The following is a 24,592-nucleotide window of genomic DNA, read 5'->3' as shown; positions in this document are numbered from 1 at the left end:
AAGTAGAAAGTGCACACTGTACATGACTCAAAGAGAATCATATCTGTGTCTCACCTACTCAACTGTACAACTATGTGACCTTCATTGGTGCACTTAACCTGAGTTTTCTTGGCTGTTGAATGGAAATAATGCCTTGCATACCTTCCATAATTACAGTGATAGAAACCCCCTGTTAATGCAGAATGGTGGCTTTGTGTAAATACGTATTAATAGAAGGATTTGGTAGCAAATCAACCTGGGTACAAAACCTGGTTAAAACATTTTTGAGCTCTGTAAATTTAAGTAAATGTATTTTCTCTGTAAGAGAGATTTACATTACCTACATTATAATGTAGCAGTACCAACATTAGAGAATCATGTTTTAGTGTAAAGGAAATGTATGTTTACTCCAATAGCTAGGTATGTAATAAACACTCAATCAAGTTTATCTGTTTACTGCCATGCTAAATATGTTGAAGAAATTACATTAATTTGTATTAAGAATCAGAATAGCATCACCTCTGAAATATCACAAACTGTTATTAAGGGCATGATAGAATCTGATATGTAATACTCACCAGGAACCCAGAACCAGAAACTTTGAAAAAGCTTTAAAGTCAACTCATTGTCTAGAAACTAGAAAGCCCCAAGGTAATGACTGAGATCCAAAGTACGAAGTAGAATAGTTGGGGAAAATCCTTATGTATATTCTTAAATTGAATCATCACAGTTTTAGAGGATGGCCCTGAGCCAAGTCAAAATCAGTTCATGGACCACCATCATTGAATGGTTGAATGAACCCTAGGAGACTCAACAGATGTCAAATGCTGTGCTGAATTTCATTGCACAGTCTCTCTCCCTGTCCTCAAGAGGCCTGTGATTCTTTAATGCAACAGATATTAAACAACTAAGTACAGATACCTGGAAGTTAAAAAATAGAAAAGTGCTCTTTTAATATGGATTATTCTGGAGGTTGCTTCTTATTTGAGCAAACTGTCCTAGTGTCGGTTATGGTGACCCATTCTAAACTTAAGCTGGCGTCAATTTTCTCTGTCATAGAGGTCCTTGATGTTCCCAATGGAGTTCATGGAATTAAATACAATAGGCTCACTAACATAAGATAACCCAGATCATAATTTCTTCTTAGGAGGTAAATCAGCCTTTACTGCATGCCAGGTCAGAAACAAATGTGGAAATCTGAGTTAAGACAGGATAACTATATATATATATATATATATATATATATATATATATATATATATATGTGTGTGTGTGTGTGTATGTGTGTGTGTGATATATGTGATATATATATATCATATATATCACTCTGTAATTTGTTACTTTCCTGTAATTGACATATGTGGTTAAAGTAATTTAAATTAATTTTAGTTTTTATACACTCTCAGAATCTATGTGACAATAAAATTTATTAAACTGCAGGAATTGAGGATTTCAGATTCTTTGAAATGAATATTAATACCTGGAGACTATGAATTAAACTCCTTTAAAAGTAATTCAAGAAAAAACAATCTCCCTTTTTACAATCTTAAGACTCAGCATTTCTCTAAAATCACACCTCTTAATAACAATTTCACTTTACCTAAGTGGACTGAGACATGGAGTCTTGCTCTTGATACTGTGCTCCCTGCCAAGACTGCTCAGTGGTCATCCTAGCAGGCTCCCTTTGGCTCAAGATTTGGTGAATGGGGAAGGTTAGCGAAGAACAGTGTGCAAGGTAGTCAAAATGACAGATGCCATCAGAGAGGAGGATCAAGCAGAGCAGAGAGTGTGTGCAGCTTCCAAATACTGAATTGAACTGACAGCTGTGAAGCTGTGGCCTGAAGTAGGAGGCCCTGCTAGGTCAGGAAAGCAGGAACAGCTAAGGGGATTTGCCTGCCAAATCCAGGACAACAACTAGCCTCGAGGAGCCTTTCACCTTGGGGAAGTTGGTCCAATAAGTGGAATGGGAGGAAAGTAACTTGTCCCCTGGAGACTAGATGGTCTTGCTGGTAGCAGGACAGTTGCAAGGAGCTCTGACTCTAGGGAACATTATTGAGAATTTTTACTTCTTGCTAACTATCACTTCTGAAACCTGTATTTCCCTTTTTTATTGCCAGATTTTGGTAAAGAAAGAATGGTTTGTATCCATGGTGTTTGCCCAAGTATCCAGGAGTCAGCCTATTCTCACCTTTTACTGATCTTAGAACCAGGGGTGGGCAAATCTGGCACTAAGGGAGAAAACTAGTCTTAACATCTAAACAGAACTTCCCCCAGTGAGTGTGTGCTAGGGCTGGGCTGGCTCACATCAGGGACAGCCTGGCTTTTACTATGTTGCCTCTTTTAGCCTCTTTCCTGTTGGAGAAGGTAGTGGGGAGGGGAACCTGCTTCTATATAGTCCGTCCTTCCAGCTTGGCTTTGATCTTGGGAAGGGGAAGGCCCTGCCCCTCTTTGAAGCAGCAGCCAGCACCACTTGTCTCTTCTCTCCTACCCGCAGACACTTCTGTTCAGAGTGCTGCCTCTTGCTGGTTCCTTCTGCTTCTGTCTCCCTGCTGATTGGGAAGAAAGTGCACCAGTGGGGTGATGGGGTCTGGAACTCTTAAAGGAGCAGCTTTATTTCTGTTGAGAATTTATTTAGAATATAGCTTTTATGTCCTCTCCCAGTTAATAGTTCATTCTGATGAAAATAAAACAATTGACCACAATCCCCAGTTAAATGTTAACTGCAGATGTTCTAGGTTTGTGTTAGGATTTTTAAGCAAATCAAGCACTAACCAATGGTGCCAATCACTATTAGAAATCAAATGAAATGTGAGTATCATTTACTGAGAGCACAAAGTTTGAGGGCCATGAGTCTGAATGGGGTATATCTTGTCACCTGAGGGACTCATATCTAGGACAGAATATATACAAGGCACAAAGATAATTTGAGGCCACCCTGTTTTTTAAATACTGTAACTCTTATAGCAGCAAATATTGTGCAGTGTAGTCAACACGTAGCCAATTAACAAACTGATTTGAGGTGTGGTCTCCTTTTGGTTGTCCATTGGTTGATTTTCTGTCAGTTCAATAGTATCGATTGAAGACTTGGTTCCATGCAAAATAGACATTGGGGAAAGTTAAATTGGATATAGCGGTAAAAGCACCTTAGAGCTTTACTTCTGTATGCCAAGAATGTGCTTTCTTCCCCTTAAAAATGTAAAATAAACTAAATCCAGAGCGCAAGCAATCTAAAGACAGAGCCGTAGTACTTTCTACAGGGTTAGACACTGGATAGCATCTCAAGTTCAAGGTTGTGAAAAGCATTAGCTCTTGAGCAAATTACCCAGTGGGGGCCCCACTTCATTTGGATAAAAAAACAAACAATACTATTTGGATGATTTTGAGTGTGTGAAGTGATTGAAAACAAATATTCAAATAGGAAAGGGGAAAAGATGAGGATAAGCCAGATGGCCAATAGGGTAAGTCTTCAGTTTTACAAGTGGTAAAACTGAGGCTAAGAAGTTATATCAATGTTGTCTATACCTGTGCTCATGTCCAGCCCTAAGATGTCACCATTGTGCCAATACTGTACATTCCTTGAAAGGACAGTAGGGAAGCAAATCAGACGGCTGGACTCCAGACTGAACAAGCTTTTGTAATGCCCTATATTCTTTTCGTTTGAGTACGTGAGGAAAGTTTTCCTTTGAGGAACTAGCTAAAGGAATGCATTCATCCTTTCCTGGGCTAGAAGTGCAGACTGAAAGGAGAAGAGGGGTGTGGTTAAGCCCTCCACGCGCAGAGAGACCATTCTCAAGCCAGAAGGGAGAGAAACAGCTGGTGCGTGGGATAGTGGGCACATTACCCAGCGGTTTCCCCGTTTCCCAGAGAAGGAAAACCCCGGAGACTTTTGCCCAAAACACGAGGTAGCTGTTGAAGGAAACTAATACTGTAATCACTTATCCCAAGGACTACTCAAGGGGGCTGCCCTTTGTCCTTCCCACTGCAGCATACTAAATCCAGGGCCCCAGCTTGCTGACCTACTGAGGAACCACTACCCACCTCAGCCCAGGAGAATGCTGCAGCATGAACTCAAGCTGGGATACTCAGCACAGCAGAAATTGGTGAAGGTGACCGCCTTGTTCTCCCTGAATACATGTGTCCCGTGATGTGGCCCCGAGGGATGCTGGGGACGCAAAAGTTTGATCCAGTGGTCTGAGAGAAATATCTAGGCAGGGACTGCAGGCAATGGCAGCAGGGTGCCACCCCTCCCTTGCAGCAGTTTGTATACTCTTTTCTGGTGGCAAACACTACATTCCTGCGGTAGGTTGAGGGTGTGAGGGGTGTCCCATTCTGCTAGCCTACATTCTGGTCCCGCAAGACCCTCTTCTGTGTCTCTGTAACCTCTTCTGAGTCCTGGGCCGAGTCTGAGTCTTCAGCTCTGCAACTGCCCCTATCAGCTGATTTTGACAGAATGGAGGGGGGGGTCCAGGAGCACAGGAGGGCGGGGCTAGCCTCTGCCAGATCCAAGGATGATAACGTGTCTGCTCCACGTCGCGGCTTCGAGCTGCCCAGGCTCCGCCCCCTGTGAGTGTGTAAGTGTGTGATGCTGCCTTGGCCGCCGCCGCCTGTGCAGCCGCCGCCACCGCTGCCGCCCGGGCTGCCGCGCCGCGCCACTGCCACTGCCTCACTCGCCCCCGCCTTTGCCGTCGCCACCCGCCCGCAGCCTGCCAGGCGGGCGGCCCAGTCAGCCCCAGCTCTAAGCGCCGGTAGCCTCAGCCTGGGCGCGCTGGGCACACGGGAAGCTGCGGAGTGAGTGGACCCGAGCGGGCGGTCAGGCGCTTGCCTGCCTGGTGCCATCGCCTTCGCCGCGGTCACCACCACTGCTCTGGAGCGCAAGACCAGGTATCCCCGGCGCCCGCCGCTGCCGCTAATGCGGCCCAAGCACTTTTAACAGGGCGGGAGGGCCAGAGAACCGTGCCGCAGACCACAGCGAGAGAGCCGCGCAGTTTAGAGCGGCGCAGACAAGCACCGAGCAGGGACAGACGGCAGCCAGCCGCCGCCGCCCGGCCGGCCGCTATGGATCTATTCGACTTTTTCAGGGATTGGGACTTGGAACAGCAGTGGTAGGTGTTAAAATTTGCCTTCTCTTTTGATAAGCGGGATCCCTTAGTCTGGTCTGGCTTTTCGCCTTTGTTAAGAAGAGCCAGAGATGTTGTGGGGGGCGCCCTGGACACCCTCCCACTTGCTCCCAGATACCTCTAGCTTTGGCTTCAGTGACTCCTTGGTGGGGAGCAAGGATGGGGGAGGTGCAGGGACAGGGAGGGATGCCGGCAAAAGCATCCCTTTGCACTCCAAGTCTTAAGAGTTGCAGCTGGCCCATAGCAGATTCCGTGCCATCCACCCTCACGACCTCAGGGGCTTTTCTCGCCAGTGGATCACTGGGCAGGATCCAGTCTGAAATGCTTTAACTTTCCAGTTGTCAGTGCCAGCAGCCAGTGGCGGGAGAAAAAGAGACAGCCAGGTACCCAGAGGCTACCCTCAGCTTGCTTAGCGGCCACCGCCCACACTGTCGCCACCTCCATCCCCACCCGGAAAGGCATAGGTCCAAAACCTACCCTAAAGCCTACCCAACCTACTTTCCTCTTCTCAGAACAGCGTCTTCAGGGGCCACTGCACTAGGGACCTATGGCCCAGTTGCCTTTAGCGCTAGGCTTTTTTGAAGTTGTCCCCTGAAGTCTGTAGCTCCCAAGTCAATGCACATTTAATTAGCCTCTGAACCCCTGTTGGCCACCCAGTGGGAGGCAGCCTTAGGTTTGTGTAATGGGCACACAGCTAGAATTCCAAGGTTTAACAAAATATGCTAAAGTTGCAGTGGAGAGCTTTTTAAAGATGGTGCAAAGGTGACTGGGGGAGGGGGGCAGAAAGTTGTTCCTCTCTGTGGTGTGCAGGCGCGCATAGACACTGATCCTCGGATCTATTAACTTTAGAAAAACTTCACCCTTTACTACAAACGTTGTCTTCCTTTATTCGTGACTTTAAAAAAAAAATCCCCGAAGCCCAAGTATTTAGATGAATAAGGAGGCAGACTCGGCGCAGGGACTTCGAATGGTACTCCTCTTGCCTTTTAAATGCGATGAGAATAAGCTGTAGTGCTCATCAACAGTTTGAAATCTTTTCCAAGGTTCAAACTACAAGCTGCTGGCTATGAATGCCGCGCATTATTTTTGTAGGGATTTTCATTGTCAATGTCATGTTTTAGGCAATTTCCTTCTTTAAAAAGGGTCAGAGGCTTGGCCAATAGCTTCATGCCACTCATGACTGCTTCGGTTGCAAACCCAAGATCCCTTACATTTTATTTTATAGCAATTCTAAATAAATGTTTAAATATATCAATATTAATCAATAGATGTCTTCAAAACTGTGAAATTTTCTCGGCTATGAGGAAAACATATTACAACTAAAGAATCTAATCTTATGAAAAGTATTTTAAAAATCTTGAAATTGCTGCTCAATTTAATGTTGTATTCCTGTATACAACCTATACTCTGCTATAGTAATGTATTTTCCTGACAACTGATAACCCCAGCATTATTATTTACATACAAATTTGTCTAATATGTGTTTTAGGTAACACCTAATTTAACAGACATTGTTATAATTGATTTCAGGGGTTAGCTGAAATTTTAAACGTATACTAGACATTATGTTCCAGAATACATCACACACATATATTATTGTTTTAATTCTAGTTGAATGTTACATATACATAGTTGAATATTTAAAGGGGTTGTGAACATTTCTGCTTAATTTCTGGTTTTCAGGAACATGTGTCCCTGTTCTCCTTTAGAGATGATATCTCTTCTTAAGGAAAATACAAAATCATTTTCCTCTTCATCTGTAACTGTGTCACATCCATTTTAGAGCATGTTGACCGATTTGATAATTTAGTAGATGTGAAGAAAAATACTGAGGAAATAGTATAAACCTACCTTTTCTTTCTGTATCCATAATCCAGGACAATTTTTCCTTCCCACTTGAATGTGAGGGGCAAGTTTTCTCATGAATCTATGTTTATAAATATTTGTGGTATGGTTATGCTTCTATATTTTAAGCACCTACAAAGAGAAAGGAAACATGAATATGACCATGGTGTGTGAACTTGACATTGTTCTTAATAATAATCTATGTAACCTTCAAAACACTTCAGAGTTCATGAGAATACTAGTTATATCTTTGCTATATGTTTACTTCCACTTCATTAAATTACTGGGGGCCTTAAAGTGATAATAGACACTGTCCCAAGTGTGTAGAAAGACAGACAGGAGGAAAAGGCATGAAAATTAAGGAGCTCATTTGCATTAAACCTATTCACTTGTGGAACAGCAAGCTTGGAACTATGTCTACAGTAACTCAACCTAAATTTCTATCAGTAAATGCATCAGGAGAGGTAAAAATATTAAATGAAAATAACCCATTTTCTTAAGCTTAATGAAGAACGACTGAACATAAGCAGATATATGCATTATTTACAAACACTTGGTTATGGCAAATAAAAATAGATGCTTATTGATAAACATAAGCTTGTGTTAGGACAAATGTTCACTCTAAAGATCGGGTAAAAATGATGCTGTGGTGTGAAGATACGTGCAGTACCTGGGAGTGCTCATATGCCTTTCAGAATGTATCACTGTTTTTTACAAACTACAATGGTATCTTAATGGGTCGTGCTCTGGACTCAATTAAAGGGTGAAAGCTCAAGTTCTTTAGGATTCTTGGATGCATGAACAGTGTTCACCTGAGTTAGAGCTTAATATGAACCATTCTGTGAAAGAAAAGAAAGGCACAGATGTTTGTGCCTGCCAAATGCATTATCTTATCTTTTTAAAAGAAGGAATAAAGACATAGGAGGGGGACAAAGCGTAGTTCATGCTTTAAATCATTCCATAGATTTGTCCTTGTTAATAAATGAATTCTTGAGGAATCTGGAGATAGTGTGGCTAGATTTGGACTCCTTTATCAGCAATGTCAAAGTCATTAATATAAATGTAAAAGTTTATAAATTGTACAGGTTTTCTATTCCTAGAGAATCTACCTCCATAGCATTAAGTGCTGTTTTTGTGGCAGGCAAAATTGTTTTTGTGAGGCAGTTTCTTTTTTATTAAAAAAGAAAATGTGTGTGTGGAGGAATATAAAAAAAAATTTAAGAGCAGAAAAGTGAAAAGTTCCGTGATATCAAACCTCAAATATTAAAAATCCCAAGGAAATAAATTGTTAAGTGATTATGACAGTGGCCTGATTCTCACTGCAAAGGACTGCATCAGTTGTTTGTAGATTTTATGTGATGTCCCACAAGTAGCCTAATTAGAGGCAAGCTTGAAACGGGCAGTTATACAGGAAGAGACTTAAACTCACTAAACTGTTATATAAATAGAAAGTTCAAAGGTCTATGTGAGGCTGTCAAGCCTGAGATGGGGCCATGTGCCATCCAGGCTTCTTCCATTTGAATGAAGGCAGCCCCCAGGGCCTGCTTCAGCAGCTAACACTTTCCCAAGTTTTCTAGACCTTATGGGGGCTGGAGGAGGGGACCTGCTTTCCAGACAAAAGTGAACTGTTCTAGCTCCAGCCAGGCATGGCCTGCATCACAGCAGCCCATCTGCCTCCACCCACTCCCGTGGTCCACACAGGTCCTCTAGGGCTTCCTTAGCTATAGTCTACCAGAGGAGTGGAACAGGACTGTTTGTGGATGGGAAAGTGTGGAAAATAGGAGTATAACCTCCATCATGCTGGGGCTACTAGAACAGCACGGGGAGGGGAAAGTGTCTCATTTTCTTTAAGGCCTGGTGCTTCACAGAACTCTTGTTCTCTGCTGTCGTCCATTGATCTTTTTCTCTTTATACTCTGTAGTGCATTAAAAAGAAACTCTAAAGTTCATGCTTTTACCTAGTGTTATATGCATCTCTGGTATGCGTTAGTATTCACTCAGCAAATTATATTGGATACAGTGTTTTAAGGACATGCATGAGAAGGAGAGATTGAAAGTGGTAATGCTTTCTATTGAAAAGATGTACTCTACAACCTCCAGATATCTGGAAAAAAATAAAAATTAAAAAGCAAAAAAGCTGTCTCAGTAAATCTTAGAAGTTATATCTATTGAACGTAGAAGGAAATAATTTCATGCTAGAAATCAGTTTGATGATACATGAATTGTTTTGTTTATGATCCGGTCAAGCACTTAACAACTTTAAAATACACAAATCATGAAAGAAAATGACTGACTCAAAAATGAATCAGTTATTCTATTCGTTCTTGACCTTCCAAATATTTTATAGATGAATAAAATTATATTGCATTCAAATATGCTAATTAATGTTACATAGAAATGGTTCAATTCATTGAACCATCATTTTATGTCAATTGTCCTTAGATGTGACTATTTTTTGCATGCAATATTTTCACATATTTAACCTAATTTCAAAATTTTACAAATCCAATGAAACGACCACCTGTAGAACAATATAGAAGCTGCTTTTCTAAGAACTTGTAATTCCAGGTCATACTTCAAAGTGGTTAATCGTCACATACTAGATTAACTATTCATGTAGACAAAACAGTTCAGTGATTACATTTTTCCCCTTTAATTTTGTCTTTCTGTGGTTGCTGTGAGATAGAGGAAGAACAACGTAAAAAGCCACATATTCACTGATAAATGCAAAAACTCTGTGCTGCAGACTAATGAATTCAGGAATTGAACTTGAAGAATTTATTTTGAGGGCATGTGCATGCACATGCATTTGTATGTGTGTTTCAAGCTGCAGTAGGGCCCGGGTTCATCATTTCTCTTGTAGTTCATTCATCTTGGGAGACTCTCTACTCCATACATTGAATACTCAACCTCGCCTAATCTTTCCAACAACTTTCTGTGGTATCCTGTCCTAAGATGATAGTTATTTTCAGGAATGTCAACTACTTAGTAAGCAGGTCAGGTTTCACCCTAGATGGAGCAAACCCCGAGAACATTTTGGTAGAATATTTCCAGCAAGATCATTACTATTCCATATCACATGTCTGTTTTTATCATTTTGGGTGGGATATTTCCAGAGTTCTTGTTTTACTGATGAGTAGACTGGATTCTAGAGAGGGTGTATACCTTATCCAACTCCACTCAGCCTCGTGGACATGATCAGAAAATCTAATATCTGAATTCCATATCAGGTGCGCTTCCACAAAAGCTTATTGACTTTTAATTTATTGTGTGCGTTGAAGACATTTAGCTCTTACTGAACCAAATGAATTGGAAAATATATATATATATATATATATATATATATATATATATATATATATATATATTAAACTTACATGAGAAAAAAAAATGTTTGTGCAATCACCATGCACTTGACCAGCCATGGAATTCACATTTTTTTCTTTTAATTAAAGAAAAAAATGTGTACTGATACTGTCTTTTGACATGCTTGTCTTCTTTCCTTTTTATTAGCATATATTAAAAATAATAGATTTTATTATGACAATTTTATGCATTGATATATTTTTTACTATAATCAATCATCTTATTTCTAGTTACTTGCATGAATGCCTTTTTCATGGGCAGTTATAAGTATTAACCCATATGTATCAACATATTTTCTAGAAGTACAGAATACTGAAATTACATTTGTGATATGCATCTATGTACATCACATACAACAGTGAAAATTGAAGTTTGAGAAAACTGAAATCTTTGAGTTGCCCATATAATTTGAATGCTCAAATTTTCCAAATTTGGTATTGATCATAAGGAGACAATAGTATGTTTCTCTGATTTTTGGAGGCTCAAAGCTAGGTGTAGGAAGTTTATAACACTCCTTGACAAAGTTTTTCAATCTATCTTATCTGTACTTTTACTCCTAACAGTAACCTTGAGGCTTTATAAAAATTGGCATAATTAGCACAATTTTCAAGGGGATAAAATTGAGGTTCAGAGAAGTTAAGTGACTTGCTTAAGTTTACACAGCAAATGGATTATCAAATGAAACGTGGTGATTGTGCTTTTCAATGTTTCACTACTGTTACATTATGGAATTTATGTTTAAGATCCTGATTGTTTCCTAAGTGATAGTGTATCTCCCCCTTCCACCATATAGCATTGTTCCTTCCCATTAGAGTTACTCAATAACCATCTGTTGATTTACATTAGAACCGTACTAGGCTCAAACACTGATCCATGCAAATGTACATCTTTCAAAAATATTGTCTAATAAGTCCATGCAATAATACCGGCCTCTGTCTGTATTGTAGCGTTTTGATTATTCTTATTTTTGTCTTTTAGCAGTCTGATCTCTTTTGCAGAAGATAATGAAAACAAGTAATGGTTACAGAAAAACTTAATAGGAAAGACAGAAATAGATACCATGCTATGTGTACAACTTTTAAACATATAAATTTATAAAATGGAAGATATGCCTAGCACTGAAAAAGCATAAGGAATGCTTTTTAAAGCATGTGGCTAAAGGAGTCCATGTTATTGTGTCTTGATTCATACAGAGAAAGTTCAGGAAAAATGTGACAAAAAATCTGAAGAAGGGATGAGAGATTGGAGGGTTTGGATTCCTTGAGCATTCCTTTAGTTTCAGCCTTTATGACTTGTATTTCATCATGAGAAAGCTGTTTTTCTACTTAACTGTAGCAGATCTACACCATAAATTATCACGACTGTTAAACAAAGGTCCAGCACTGGCTTCATCTAATGTTAAACTTTTATGTAGTACTTTAATGAAATTTTATATGCTTGTTCAAGGCACTCCACACTATGGAGTAGGTGATACACCGAATTGTTGAATTTCTTTAAAGTAAATCTTCTTGATGACCTTAGCTACTAATGCTTACAAACTTGCTGGAATTAGAAAAATTTTCCGTGAGTTTATATTGTACTATAGACTGAATCTGATTTTGATTATGGATTACTTAGGTATGGATTTTAAAGAAATATACATTGTTTCATTTGGAAAGGAATATCAACCAGTGATTTAATGTAATCTTTCAGTCTGCTCTTCTGAAGGCAAGTAATGATATATCTAAGCCATATGCTGGGGACTATCCTAGAGAAATATGATTTTTTCATCCCAAGCTCAAAATTACTCACCTGTTTATTCTTCAATGTTCCGTCCTTCCTCAAACAAAAAAAATCATTTCTATCCAGAGAAGAATGGTTTGTTTTGTTAGATTTCCAAAAAAATAATCCTCTGTGAAAAGCTGATCCCAGGAGCAGATACTGTTTCTTTTGGTAACTTTTTTTTTTTTAACTCTATTCTTGGAGTCAGAAATTTTCTTTGGTATGCAGAATATCTCCTTGAAATAGAGTTAAAATGTTTTTTTCTTAAATGTAAACAGCAACAACAAAACAGAAACAAATCATTATTTGTCTTAAAGCAGTGTTGAAGCTATAGTTTAGGCTTTAACAAAGATTGGAAGAAGTTTTCTGGGAGTGATGTCTCCTTTATCTTAGGATTGCTGGTTTGATCAAATCAGCCACCCAAAAAGAGTATGTTATGAGGTCAGTTTAACCTCCAGACCATGGCAGCATGTACTGGATGGCCTAACTATCTGTTGAACAACGTAAAAATGTAATCACATGGGTTTTATTTCCCTCTCCAGGATGTCAGTCAACTAATTTTTTGAACAAATTAATTTTCCAAAGGGACTGATTGTTTTCATGCCAGGTCGGCACAGCCTCAGTAACTAAATTAGATTCAGTATGATGGATGTCTCTGATGAAGTGCCATGGAGAGGTCTCATCAATTAGCTATTACTTATTTGCTGGCAAAATGCTTGGCTCTGGTGCATAGACATTAATCAATTCCTAGAACCTACTGTTTTAAGGCTAGGGGGCTCTTTAGAACCCTCTGGTCTTGTATCTACATAATACAGACAGGGAGACTGAGGCCTAGCATGGTAAAGTGACTTTCTCAGTCACTCTGCTAGTGTCACTTTTAGTAGCAGATTAAGAAAATGTACTGGCCTCTATGGCCTTAGAGACATAACACTAGAATATAGAATTAAATGTAGGCCGGGCGGTGGTGGCGCACGCCTTTAATCCCAGCACTCGGGAGGCAGAGGCAGGCGGATCTCTGTGAGTTCGAGGCCAGCCTGGTCTACAAGAGCTAGTTCCAGGACAGGAACCAAAAGCTACGGAGAAACCCTGTCTCGAAAAATAAAAAAAAAAATAAATAAATAAAAAAAAATAAAAAATAAAAAAAAATAAAAAAAAATATAGAATTAAATGTAGGAAAAGGTTGTGTTACAGGCTTGCAACTAAAAGAGGAATTTACAAAGACCTGCTATAAGTGATATAGTTTTCATTTGACTCACAAAATGCTTTAAGAACTTTGAACAGTGTCCAAGGAGAAATGGAGTGGCTAGCAAGATTTCTAGTGAATGCCCGTAATCCTAAACCAGGTGGATTGAAATGCTAGCCTGGGCTACAGATTATGACCTTTTTTTCAAAAATAATAAAACAATCAAACGAAAAATAGAATAGTAGAAAGCTGTAGTATTTAGAAAGCTTGGAACACCCAACAATCAACATGAAATGGCTAACTTTGAACCTTTGACTCATATTTATCTCACAACTGCCAGTATTCTGTTTTGCTGTGTAGTTGCATACTCTCCTTAACACCAACTACCATTTTGATGAAAGATGGCCACAAACCTCATAACAGCTATTTTGACTGCCTGAGCTATGAAAACATAGATGCAATTATTCAAAGAAATGCCAAATGAAAATTTGTTTTCCCAAAACCATTAAATGTTTGTAAATTGGCAACTGGCCAAATAACTATTTTCAAAAGATGTATATATCACAGCTTTTTAAATACTCCCAGACGCATAGCTCCTCTTCATTCTATCCTTTTCTTTTTTTAAAATATTTATTTATTATGTATACAATATTCTGTCTTTGTGTATGCCTGCTTTTAAATGATGCAATCTTTTTTAATTAGAAGGTGTGTAGCAATATTTTACTTTCTAAATTTTTGTTTTTACTTTCCCTAAAATTTAAGCTTTTATAGCATCTTACTGGTGTTTCCATGTGCTTTTACAATTAACTCATTGAACATCAAATAATTCTTTGGTTATTTCATCATTCATATATCGACTCTAAATCTATGTAGCATCCGGATAAGGACATACCCTGGGCTCCTTTCTCCTTCTAACTCAAATACTCTTGCCCAATCTTTTCAAATTCCCCACTTCTGTGTTATCATTACTAATACAATTTTGTCTGAGTGCAGGACACTTTCTCACTTTCTTGATGTCTTTATTCACCTTTGTTCTTGTGCAGGATTAGACCATATCTCTTATTTTTGTATTGCTAATGTTTGACCTAGAGTAATAATAGCTTCTCAGTTCAGCATAGACCATCACATATTTACTAAATTCAGTTGATCATTGAGCTAGGTTTTCAAAATAGCAAACCTAGGTTGAATAGTAATACTAAAACTAAAATATTGAGAATAAAAGTGCAAAAACAAATTTCCTATGTGATAGGTTATGATTCCTGTTGTCTGACTTCTCTAATTTACACAGTACAAAATGAGGGTACAATGGATTCGTGACTTAATGTACAATCTAGTAAATATTTAGTTATCCTGCTAACCCACAATGATTCCCTGGGATGAATGTATAATAAGGCAGTCCTGTTGATGAAGCTTTTGCTGATTGTTTTCCAGTTTTTTTTTAATATAAATTAGCTTTGGGTTTAATAATCAAATATGGGGCATAACTGTCTAGGTATCTACTCCAAGAAGAGACTCATGATTCTGTTTGTCTTTGTTGTATGCAGAAAATTTTGGGCTTGGAGAGAGTTTACATCAGTCTGTAAACTTCAATATAATTCAGACATCAGAACTGAAATCAACAAGGTTAAATTTTCCAGTTATACAGTGATTTTCGACAATACTGATTCACACTAGGGGTTTAGCTTCACTTTTTATGTCTATAAAAGAATTATTGTACAACAAGTTGATTCACACTTTAGTGATCAAATTTGTGAAGAGGTAACTCAGAGTTGTAGCTTTGTCTATCATTTTATATTTTATATCTAGTATTTTTCTTCTGATAAATTATGACTACATCCAGTATCATAGTATTTTATGGGTTAGTGCTTCAAATTTTAGATAAAGTGCTTTTGGCTAAGACTCAGAAGCAGAATTCTTACCCAACATACTTTGGGACGCGAATTCCATGGCCAAAACTGAAGAAGAGGACATAAAATTTGAGAGAGAAAGAACAGGAAGGGTTGAAAGAGGGAAGGAAGAGGCAGCAGTGATGTAGATGGTGCTCTTGTATGACATTCTCAAAGTAATTAAAAATAAGAAAGTTTATATTGCGGAAATGCTATATCATAGTTAAAAGTATCAGTGTGTCACAATCACTGTATTAAGGATCGTGTAGTACAAAATGAGTCAAATATGCCTTGAACTTCTGCTGAGTAATTTCTCTACACTGAACCAGATGCTGTTTTTCTACTTTTCCTGCTTGAGAGGCTAACCTAGGATTTGGGTTTTGCAAACATATATTTTTAGATGGAACATATCTTCTATTTATGCTTCTGGAGGATTCAGATGACAGTTTCATCTCGAGAATGTGCAGAAAAGTTTCCATGTTTTGATACTTAAGAAGTCTGTAAAGATGTTTTCACAGTCAGCAAAAAGCAAAAGAGCATACAGTATATTATATCATATCATTTGTAAACATCACCCCACTAAACAAACACCCTAAAGCATAGGTACTTTTCCCCTGAGAAATTGCAGATCAGAGACTCACATGTCTTCCACAAATTCACACAATTAGTAAACTGCAAAAGTCTGATTAAAGTGCAGGTTTCTTGCAAATGTTGCCTGTGTTTCTACCACTTCCTGCCTTTGCAGATATGGAATTGATATATGACTTAAAGGTAATAAGAGGATGCTTAAAATCTCCCTATATATTACCCTCTCACAGTCCAAAATTGAAGGTGAGAGCATGTAAGTCTAGAAGTCAGCTACAGAGAGGGAAGGTGATGAGGATATCTAGGAAATTTTAGTGGCTCTAAAACACCCATCTGGTTAAATTAACCAGATGTTGAAGGATATACTAAGAAGGTAGTTAGTAAGTACTTAATGGGGATATACTAAGAAGGCAGTGAGTAAATACTTAATGGGATTTTAACTAGAGATCAAGCACATACACAAGCTAAAAATCCTGCAGAAAAGTGCAAGAGTCATGAAATGCCCCCTCCCTTGCAAAAAGAAGCAAAATGTTAACCATTTCCTTTTGCTACAATTAAACTCTTTGGCTTTTATATTTCACTTTGTTTTAAAGTTTGGTGACAGTTTAAACTTCAATAGTTCAAATATATTCAGAATGAAAGCTATAAAATTTCCCATTAAGAATGATGAAGACTATTTTCACTGGGTTCTGATTGGCATCTTACACAGGAATTGCAGTAAAATGCCCAATGCACAAACTAATGCCATTGAAAAATGTACTCATTACACACTTCTACCACAAAGGATTTTGTAAACAGCTGCTGTGACTCATATATCGTGAACAAAGAAGATAAATTTGATGAAATCAAATAGCTTGAAAAGTTAAAGTGAACTCTAAATGTAGATTTGTAGTAAACAATGACAGTCAAGCCAACATAGCCTCAGTTGATTAATTTGTAGGGATGCTGGTCAAAGATTTTAACCAACATCTATGAGTAGTAAACTCTCGATGAGATCTTTCTTTTAAAATTACATAAATTATGGCATTTGATTTATTTCAGAGTTTATCAATGTTCAATTTTAACTTTGGACAAATAATATATTAGTCACTCAAGATAAATGACACATTGAATAAAGTTGTGATTTTGTCTGCTTCTTATAATGTGATTTTTAAAAAGATTGCATCTGTCTTTGCAACTTATTCCTATTTTTAAGGCTTATAGGTAAAGATCTTTATGTCTCTTATTTGCTTTCCCACTTGATGACACCAGTCTATTGAGCCCTTTCCCTTCTTCTAGGTTACTAGGGTGTGGAAAGAAGACTCCAATCTGGGGGATAATATTAAGAATTATCACATCTACAGATCTAAGGCACTGATGTTCTTACTATATACTGAATTTTGGTATTTTGCACATACTATTATAAAACACATGTACTAAATTAACAGCAAAAAACAACTCACATAAGTGAATTACCAGGAACCACGAAATTTTGCTGAGGCCACAAGAGCTTACCATGGCAGTCAGGCCCCTGACCCCAAGCTGGATGAATTCTTATTTGTGTTGTGAACACAACAGTGACTGCTACAGAAGCAGGCATCTTTCTGAGCTGTTTCTTATCACTCTAAGTATGATTTTAATACCAAGACCTGGTCAGTTCTATACTCGAATCACTTGTTACTTCCATCTTTCATTAGATTCATTGCCTTAATGGAATAAGGAAAAGTAAGTCTGTCCTTTCAAAAAAAAAACTTTGAAATCTGTATAGCTTTTGTTCACATACTAAAAATGAAAATCTATTACATTAATGGTTAGATGAGGGTTTATACTTTTAAGATATATAAAACATGATTCTGAAAAGGTTGATAAGAGTTCACAGACATCACCTAACTCTTAAAGTAAATGATGAAGCAAGGGGTAAGTTTCCTTAAATTGAACATAATCATAAAAATTCAAGGAAAAGCAATATATTCTGCAAAATTTATGAGAGGTTCCTTTTTTGGGGGGGGTGGAGGAGTTCACAAAGCTTGACAACCTTCAGTGCATATGGCCTGGCACATTCCTGTCTGTAATGAGAACCTTATGAGGCACTAGGCCTTGGTTTTCTTAGGGAGGGCCTGCTTCCCAAGGGCATCATAAATGATACACAGGTCAGAAGCTTCATGGCTCTTGGTATTTCTCAAAAGGACTTTAGGTCAGACGATGGGAAAGGACTTCATAATAAATCCTCACACTATTATTACCATTTTTATATTGTTGTGATTATATGAATTGAACGGGGATGACTATGATCACAAGACTTCACAGAAATAATAATTCAAGGTCTTGAGGTAACTGTGATTATTATTTTTGAACTGAACACATTTGCTTTCCCGTGATGACAACCAGATACCACAAAGGTGTAAACACCAGGAATGAAATGGTGAACACCCAGAGATCAGAACTGAAGAAAAAGTGTGCCAAAGTGAGGGTTATTTATTCTCTCATGTCTCATCTGTCTTCTTTTCTCTACATGCTGGAAATCTTTGGAATTGAACTTACTTGGGAATTTGAGTTTTCTATTATAAGATGTATAGCATGGGAATAGGTGATAGATTATCAAATAGATCCTTGTAAGTCTATTTTTTTCACACAATTTTAGGACCTGTACATATTTTTTGCTAAAATTTTATTATTAAAAATAAAAAAAAACTTCCAGCAACTATGGTGCATGTTGGTACTAATGGTGGGAAGTGGGGAAATTTTTATTTTAATTGATCTATATAAGTTAGATCTTTTATTGTGTTGCTACTGCCTCTTTTTGTGAACAAAGTTCTCAGTGGATTTCAACTGGCCTTGTGGACAAGCCTTGCTGTTCCTCGTAAATACAAACCCTCCCTTCTCTATCACCTACTCACCCCTTTCATTATCTTGTAAATTCCTGACATTTATTTTTATAAACACCATCATAGTTATTGGTTTACTTGTGCCCTTAAGTATTTCTAAAAGCATTGGGAAAATATCACACTTGCAGAGTTTCTTCTACCATTTGTTGGATGCTTACATCAAATGTTTGAAAGGGAAAAATATCACTGTCCTGGAGTCATTTAACTAATTTTTCCTAAACACTGTTTGTTCGTTTTATGAGGGAAATGTTTAAAAGACTGTAATTATTGGAGCAGCCTATGCTAAATAACTGAGGGGATTGGACAAAATGAAACATTATTTAGAAGAAAATGAGCATTTTTTACCTTTCATACACAGATTATGAAGGGGTGATGAACAAATTTCTTTGTTTCCTCACTGGGGAAAGGGAAAATAACATCCAGGAGATAGAAGTTTTTAATGTCTTGCAAATTGCTTCCTTGTATTCTAAAGTTCAGGTACAAAACCATGACTCATGTAATTTATAATCCATCAATTAAAAAAAAAACAGGTATCTTGAACTCAAACTGTTGAATTATTAAAAACTTGAATTTTTAACTAAAGGGAAAGCACTGGATACTCAAACTGTATTTCTGTGGAAAATCAAGATGCACTTATTTGTATTTTTAGTATTTACAATAAGGCTGAATTTCCATAGACAAAGGATGACCAAGAATTTTTAGTTACAGTACTCATATTATGTATTTCTCCATTATCATGCAACATGAGAACTAGGACTTTCTACTGGTCAGTTTTCCCATGAAGATAATTTTCCATTTAAAAACTCAAATTTTAAAATCATAAAAGAGTTATAAAGGAAATGAAAAGACCTACAACCACTCATCGTGAAACTGTGTAAATGATTTCAGTTATTTGTGGGATTATCAATAAATGCAGCTGTGGCTCAATTCTCATGCAGTATAGATGGCAAAGAAGACAGAAAAAAAAGCCTCTACTTGATTTGGCATCAGTGGTTCTGGAGTCTTGTTCCTGTAGCAGTGGAGTATTGCAGAACTTCAGAACTGTAGAGGTCATTGAAGAGGTTCAGAGATAGCCCAGATCCTTTTTCAGCCTCCCCACCAGCAGCTGGGCTTTCAGCTTCTACTTTTTAAGGCAGCTGATTTATTTCCATTTGGGAAGTTCTGAAAAAAATTCAGTTTGGGGCTTGGGGAAAAAAGACTTCCAGCTTCAAACCCTTCCTTGCAGCTTTGCTCTAGGGGCACTGCAGAATAATCTACGATCTTTAGTTCAAGTTGCCTCCCAAAGCTCTGTGGGCAGGTCCCTTCTTGCTTTCACTTGTGTTCTCATAGCTCAGAAAAAATGTCTCAAACCTGGAAAGACTTAAGATTCTTCTGGAAGTGTGTGGGTGGTAGGTGGTTGCACTGTTTCTCCTAAGAGGCTATTGATCATCTTTTATCCCATTAGATAGCCCATGCTCAGCTACACTGTGAATGAGAAGCAGGTCTCCACCAATTTCTCTGAGGGCAGCCTCCTTCCAGATTGTATCCTCTCTAATTGTCATGTGAGAAATCAGAAGACAAATGTCAAGCCCTGATGCCTCCTGGGAAACTGAATACACATAGCAACATAACTGTATACTTGGGAGACAATAGTGGCTCCCAGAATTGATGGATTGCTACATACCAGATACTAGCTTGTACAATCTGCACATGCAAACCCTGCTAAACCTTCCAGTGAAATAGTAAACTTATTTACTTTGCTGCTTTGATGTCGATGCCCAGAAAGAATGACTTGTTTGTTCAAATTCACAAAAGTAGATAATAGACAAGATTGTCTTTGAGCCTTGACACCATAACACTGTACTGTGATGTGGCTTCCCAAAGAGACATTTTGAGATATTGCTCCTCATTAGCTGCATCTTAAAAAGCTACTACTTGGAATTTATAAAAGCTGTGCTTCCAGCTGGGCGGTGGTGGCCCACGCCTTTAATCCCAGCACTCGGGAGGCAGAGGCAGGCGGATCTCTGTGAGTTCGAGGCCAGTCTGGTCTACAAGAGCTAGTTCCGGGACAGGCACCAAAGCTACAGAGAAACCCTGTCTTGAAAAACCAAAAAAAAACAAAAAAACAAAAAACAAAAAAAAAAACAACAAATACCCGTGCTTCCCTGGTGATGATTATCCACAGGCCCTGTAAGGTGAAAATTGGATTTCAAGTTCCACTACTCTGACACTACAGCCTCAAGAAGTGATACTCTCTTTGTACTCTGTGTGGCACACTATAGTCTGGACCAGGATGAATGAAACACCAAGTGTAATACATCCTGAGGATGGGAATGTGCATCCCCTTATTTATTCATCTCCTGAATTGTGAATGCCTGTCATACGTCAGACACAGATATATTACAGTAACTTTTGTATGATTGCCCTCTGATCATTAAATAACTTAAAACACAGTAAAAGTTTGGCAGACATCCTGTATTTCTTTAAACCATTCAAGGTCATGCATAAGGATCCTCGTGGTTACAAAGTTTATGGCACTTTAAAATGACAGAAACAGATAGCTTGAGGGGCTGGAGAGATGCCTCCAAGGTTACTAGTGCATTCTTCTCTCACAGAGAACCATATTTTGGTTTCTATAACCCACATTGGGAGAGTCACAACTCCATAACTCTAGCTCGAAGGGATCCAATGCCCTCTTCTGGTTTTCACAGATACTTACACACAAATGTACACACAAAGAGAGATACTCATATGTACATAAATTAAAAAATCATACATAGAGATAGCCCAATCTACCCAGATCCCTTAAGCACTTCTACTCTGGTAAACTCATAGTTGAAATTTATGTCACTAATCAACATGAGAGAGAAAAGAATTGTTTGGAACCAACCACAGAATACCATTTCCAAAGATTCTGTTCCAAAAGAACTGGAGTCATCAATTATATGTGGAAATTTGTGGCATGGGGCATCTGGCTTTCTTTTGTGGCTGCCAGGAGTCAAGGCTTATCCAATGTTGCCTTGAATGGTTTTGTCAATGTCTAGTGCTCACTTTTTTTACTTGTTGCTTAAGAAGTATCTGAAGTAAAAATCTAGCCCCCACAAACGTTGTCGATTACTGCTGTCTTTAAGTCATTACTCAAAAAGCCATTTCTCTTGATTTGTTATCAATGAGTTATTTAGAAACCCATGAATTCAACTTTATAATATTGATTTTTTGCCAAAGGGGCTGATTTCTTCCAGAGATCTAATTTGTCAATAAGTGTAGATGAGACGAGGGCCTTTATGATAATAATTTTCTTGCATTTAATTGGACTGAGGCCTGTTATATTTGTAATGTACCCTTGACATGGTGGTTGTCTTCTGTGAGAGAAACATTACGTGACCATGTGTCATTTATTAAATCAATATTCTCTTTGCACTGCCATAAACAATGACCTTATCTGTGCTTAATCATGAATGGAAAAAGGAAGGTCCGACTCTAGATGTTTGGTTGCTTTATTCAAGTGAAGGTTACCTAGTGTTTAAGGTGTAGATGCTCATGTGTCTTTTGTTTAAGAAATGCCTGGATGACCCTATCAGTGAAACTGTTAAGAGGATCCCAACATTAGATAAATATTAAACTAGATTATTTTGGAGTTATTTCAGTCACTGAATTTTTATAATGCTTTTTATCGTTTCATAAGGGAAAAGCTACAGTATCAGCCATTTGTTGGTTGTGATTCTCATGTTTGAACTTATCAGACAATAAAACACAAATAATATTAAATTCACTTTAAATTTTGGAAGTAAATGGCTTGCAATATTTTTCCCAATGGCAGAGTTTAAGGTGGCAAATAAGAAAAAGATTATTGCAATATAAATATCGCAAACAATGAAATTAGTATTACAATTCCAAATTAATTTATCTTTAAAAATATTAAAGTTAAAAATTTTAGAACTGCAGACCTATTTATGGCATCCTTTTACATTTTGTTTCATTTGTGATATTAGTAAATGGACCCTATTAGTTACTATCACCTCTTAGTGACATTTAAATGACATTTTATGTAAGTTATGGTAGTGTAGCTAGTCACTACTCCCCCAACCTAACTCATTGTTACTTCCGTGACATTGTGCAGGGAACCAGTCTCCATCTGAGTATTGGCATGCTTCTTAGAAGACTATTATTGTTAAGGTATGAATTTAGAGGGTTATATTCTCATAATGAAGAATATATATTTCTCTGCCTTGTATCTACCCACTTTTACATGTTTATAGAATAAGACTCAAGTATCTTAGTCTTCTTTCTCATTCCACATTGGATTACAGACTTTCTGTGTATTCAGAAAAATACTGAAACATCTTACTCTACTTTGTTAAAACACTTTTGAATAAATATTCCAGTCTTTGAAAACATTTTTAGTGAAATCACTTGCAATGATTTTTGATTCAGTTTCATTTATAATAAATATCTCCCACTCATGTTGACATGAGAGTTATACAAAGCAGAGAAAATTAAATGCAAAATAAAATGAGTCAAAATAAGAAAGTTTAAAAATTCAGAGAATTTCAACTCTACTTTGTACCTGAATATAAGGACACATATGTGTGTACAATATCAACTAAAAACATTAAGATTGTCCATTTGGAGACCTGATGAAGTAAGGTATTAGTAAAGATTTTATAAGTATATGCATACATAAATATGTTGTTATATATATACATCTGCCTGTTCACATGTATGTATATGCATATATACACATAAGCATGCATTTGTTCATCTGCTACTTTTAAATTCTAGGCTTTAGTGTAATGAACTCTTAAGCTATTAGGACCATTCCTGATAACCCCCGTCCCATCTCTCTTTTTTACCATATTTGTAAATATGCTTTTTTTTTGTTTTACCATTTTCTCTTGTTGGGGACCATTTTGTTTACACAAATTATGCTATTATTTTATTTAAGCATTACTTTTTACAATAAACTAATCAATGCCAGCTGCTCTAAGCACTTGTGCACTTACAGGGAAGAATCATATAACATCAGCTTACATTTTAGATGCATTAAAGAATGGACCTTTAATTATCTAACATTTTTAAAACCTATAAAATGTCTCACTGTCCATGATAGACACACCCAGCTGAACTGTGGGCCCACCACTCTTTAGACTTTTCAAATGCTTTTGGGCTTAGCATAACTCCAAATGCATGTTGCCTGAAGCCCTTATTTCCCCTCTTTAATTTTGAGACCTCTATGCATGTGAAGGGAAATGTAATCCATATGTTTCTGATTCATTTACACTGAAATCATCAAAATATTGTTTTGTAGAGCCATTTGATGTTCTAGACGCTAGCGTGGATTTTTTTTTCTCAAATCAGCTTTAAAAAACTTTCCTTACTACCCCCACTCTTCTTTGCAATAGAAAGTCTGATTTTACCAAGGCTAAACAACCCAACAGGGTTGAGTTTTTAGTTGCTTAAGCAGAGTACATCTGAGAATCCCAGATGGTGGGCAACAGGCTCCCACATTTTTGTCTTGGCCTCACTATGCTCAGTGGGTCATATTCTACTGGTTCTGTGTATTACTGTCCCAGCTGTCTCTGCTTTGGATACACTCAAATGCATTTTCAAATAAATTCAACAGAACAAGGAATTGCATGCTGTTGACCAAGGTTTCAGTGAAATCTTCATCAATGACAGGCCATTCTCCTAATTTGTGATCTGCAAGGGAACAAAAGACTTAAATAGTGAACAACGCTCTGTAGCATGTCTTCTATTTTAGTTATTAAATCTCTGTTAAAATGTCAATCACTTCACCTACAGTTGCTTTTTTCTTATTTAATAAGGAATCTGATATACAGTAATCAAGAGGATGTTTGAACAAGTTCTTTTATTGTGCTGGTGGCTCTGGCCTGTTTCCTAAAGTAATTTGTTTATGGTTACAATTACAAAGCCCTTTGACAACCCCATTCTATAATGACTCAGACACTGGCCCTGAGAAGAAGTCTTTGTGTGGAAGTCAAACAGACTAGTGAAGCATAAAGAAGGC

At 37.6% G+C, this 24,592-nt stretch overlaps 1 protein-coding gene across 1 annotated transcript in view; it reads left to right on the top strand.

The window, feature by feature from the left end:
* Positions 1-4,999: 4,999 nt before the first annotated feature.
* Positions 5,000-24,592, top strand: part of LOC121440444 (AF4/FMR2 family member 2-like) — a 532,707-nt gene continuing 513,114 nt past the window's right edge. The window contains exon 1 of the mRNA XM_041641195.1: positions 5,000-5,081. Within this exon, the coding sequence (XP_041497129.1) occupies positions 5,035-5,081 (47 nt within the window). The 5' untranslated portion in view covers positions 5,000-5,034. The remainder of the gene's footprint in view (positions 5,082-24,592) is intronic.

This window comes from Microtus oregoni, unplaced genomic scaffold, assembly GCF_018167655.1.
Source record: "Microtus oregoni isolate MIOR12 unplaced genomic scaffold, Mior012 000067F_ref0000223, whole genome shotgun sequence".
Taxonomy (NCBI): domain Eukaryota; kingdom Metazoa; phylum Chordata; class Mammalia; order Rodentia; family Cricetidae; genus Microtus; species Microtus oregoni.
Note: the sequence above shows the minus strand (reverse complement) of the source record. Positions and strands in the feature narration are given on the sequence as shown.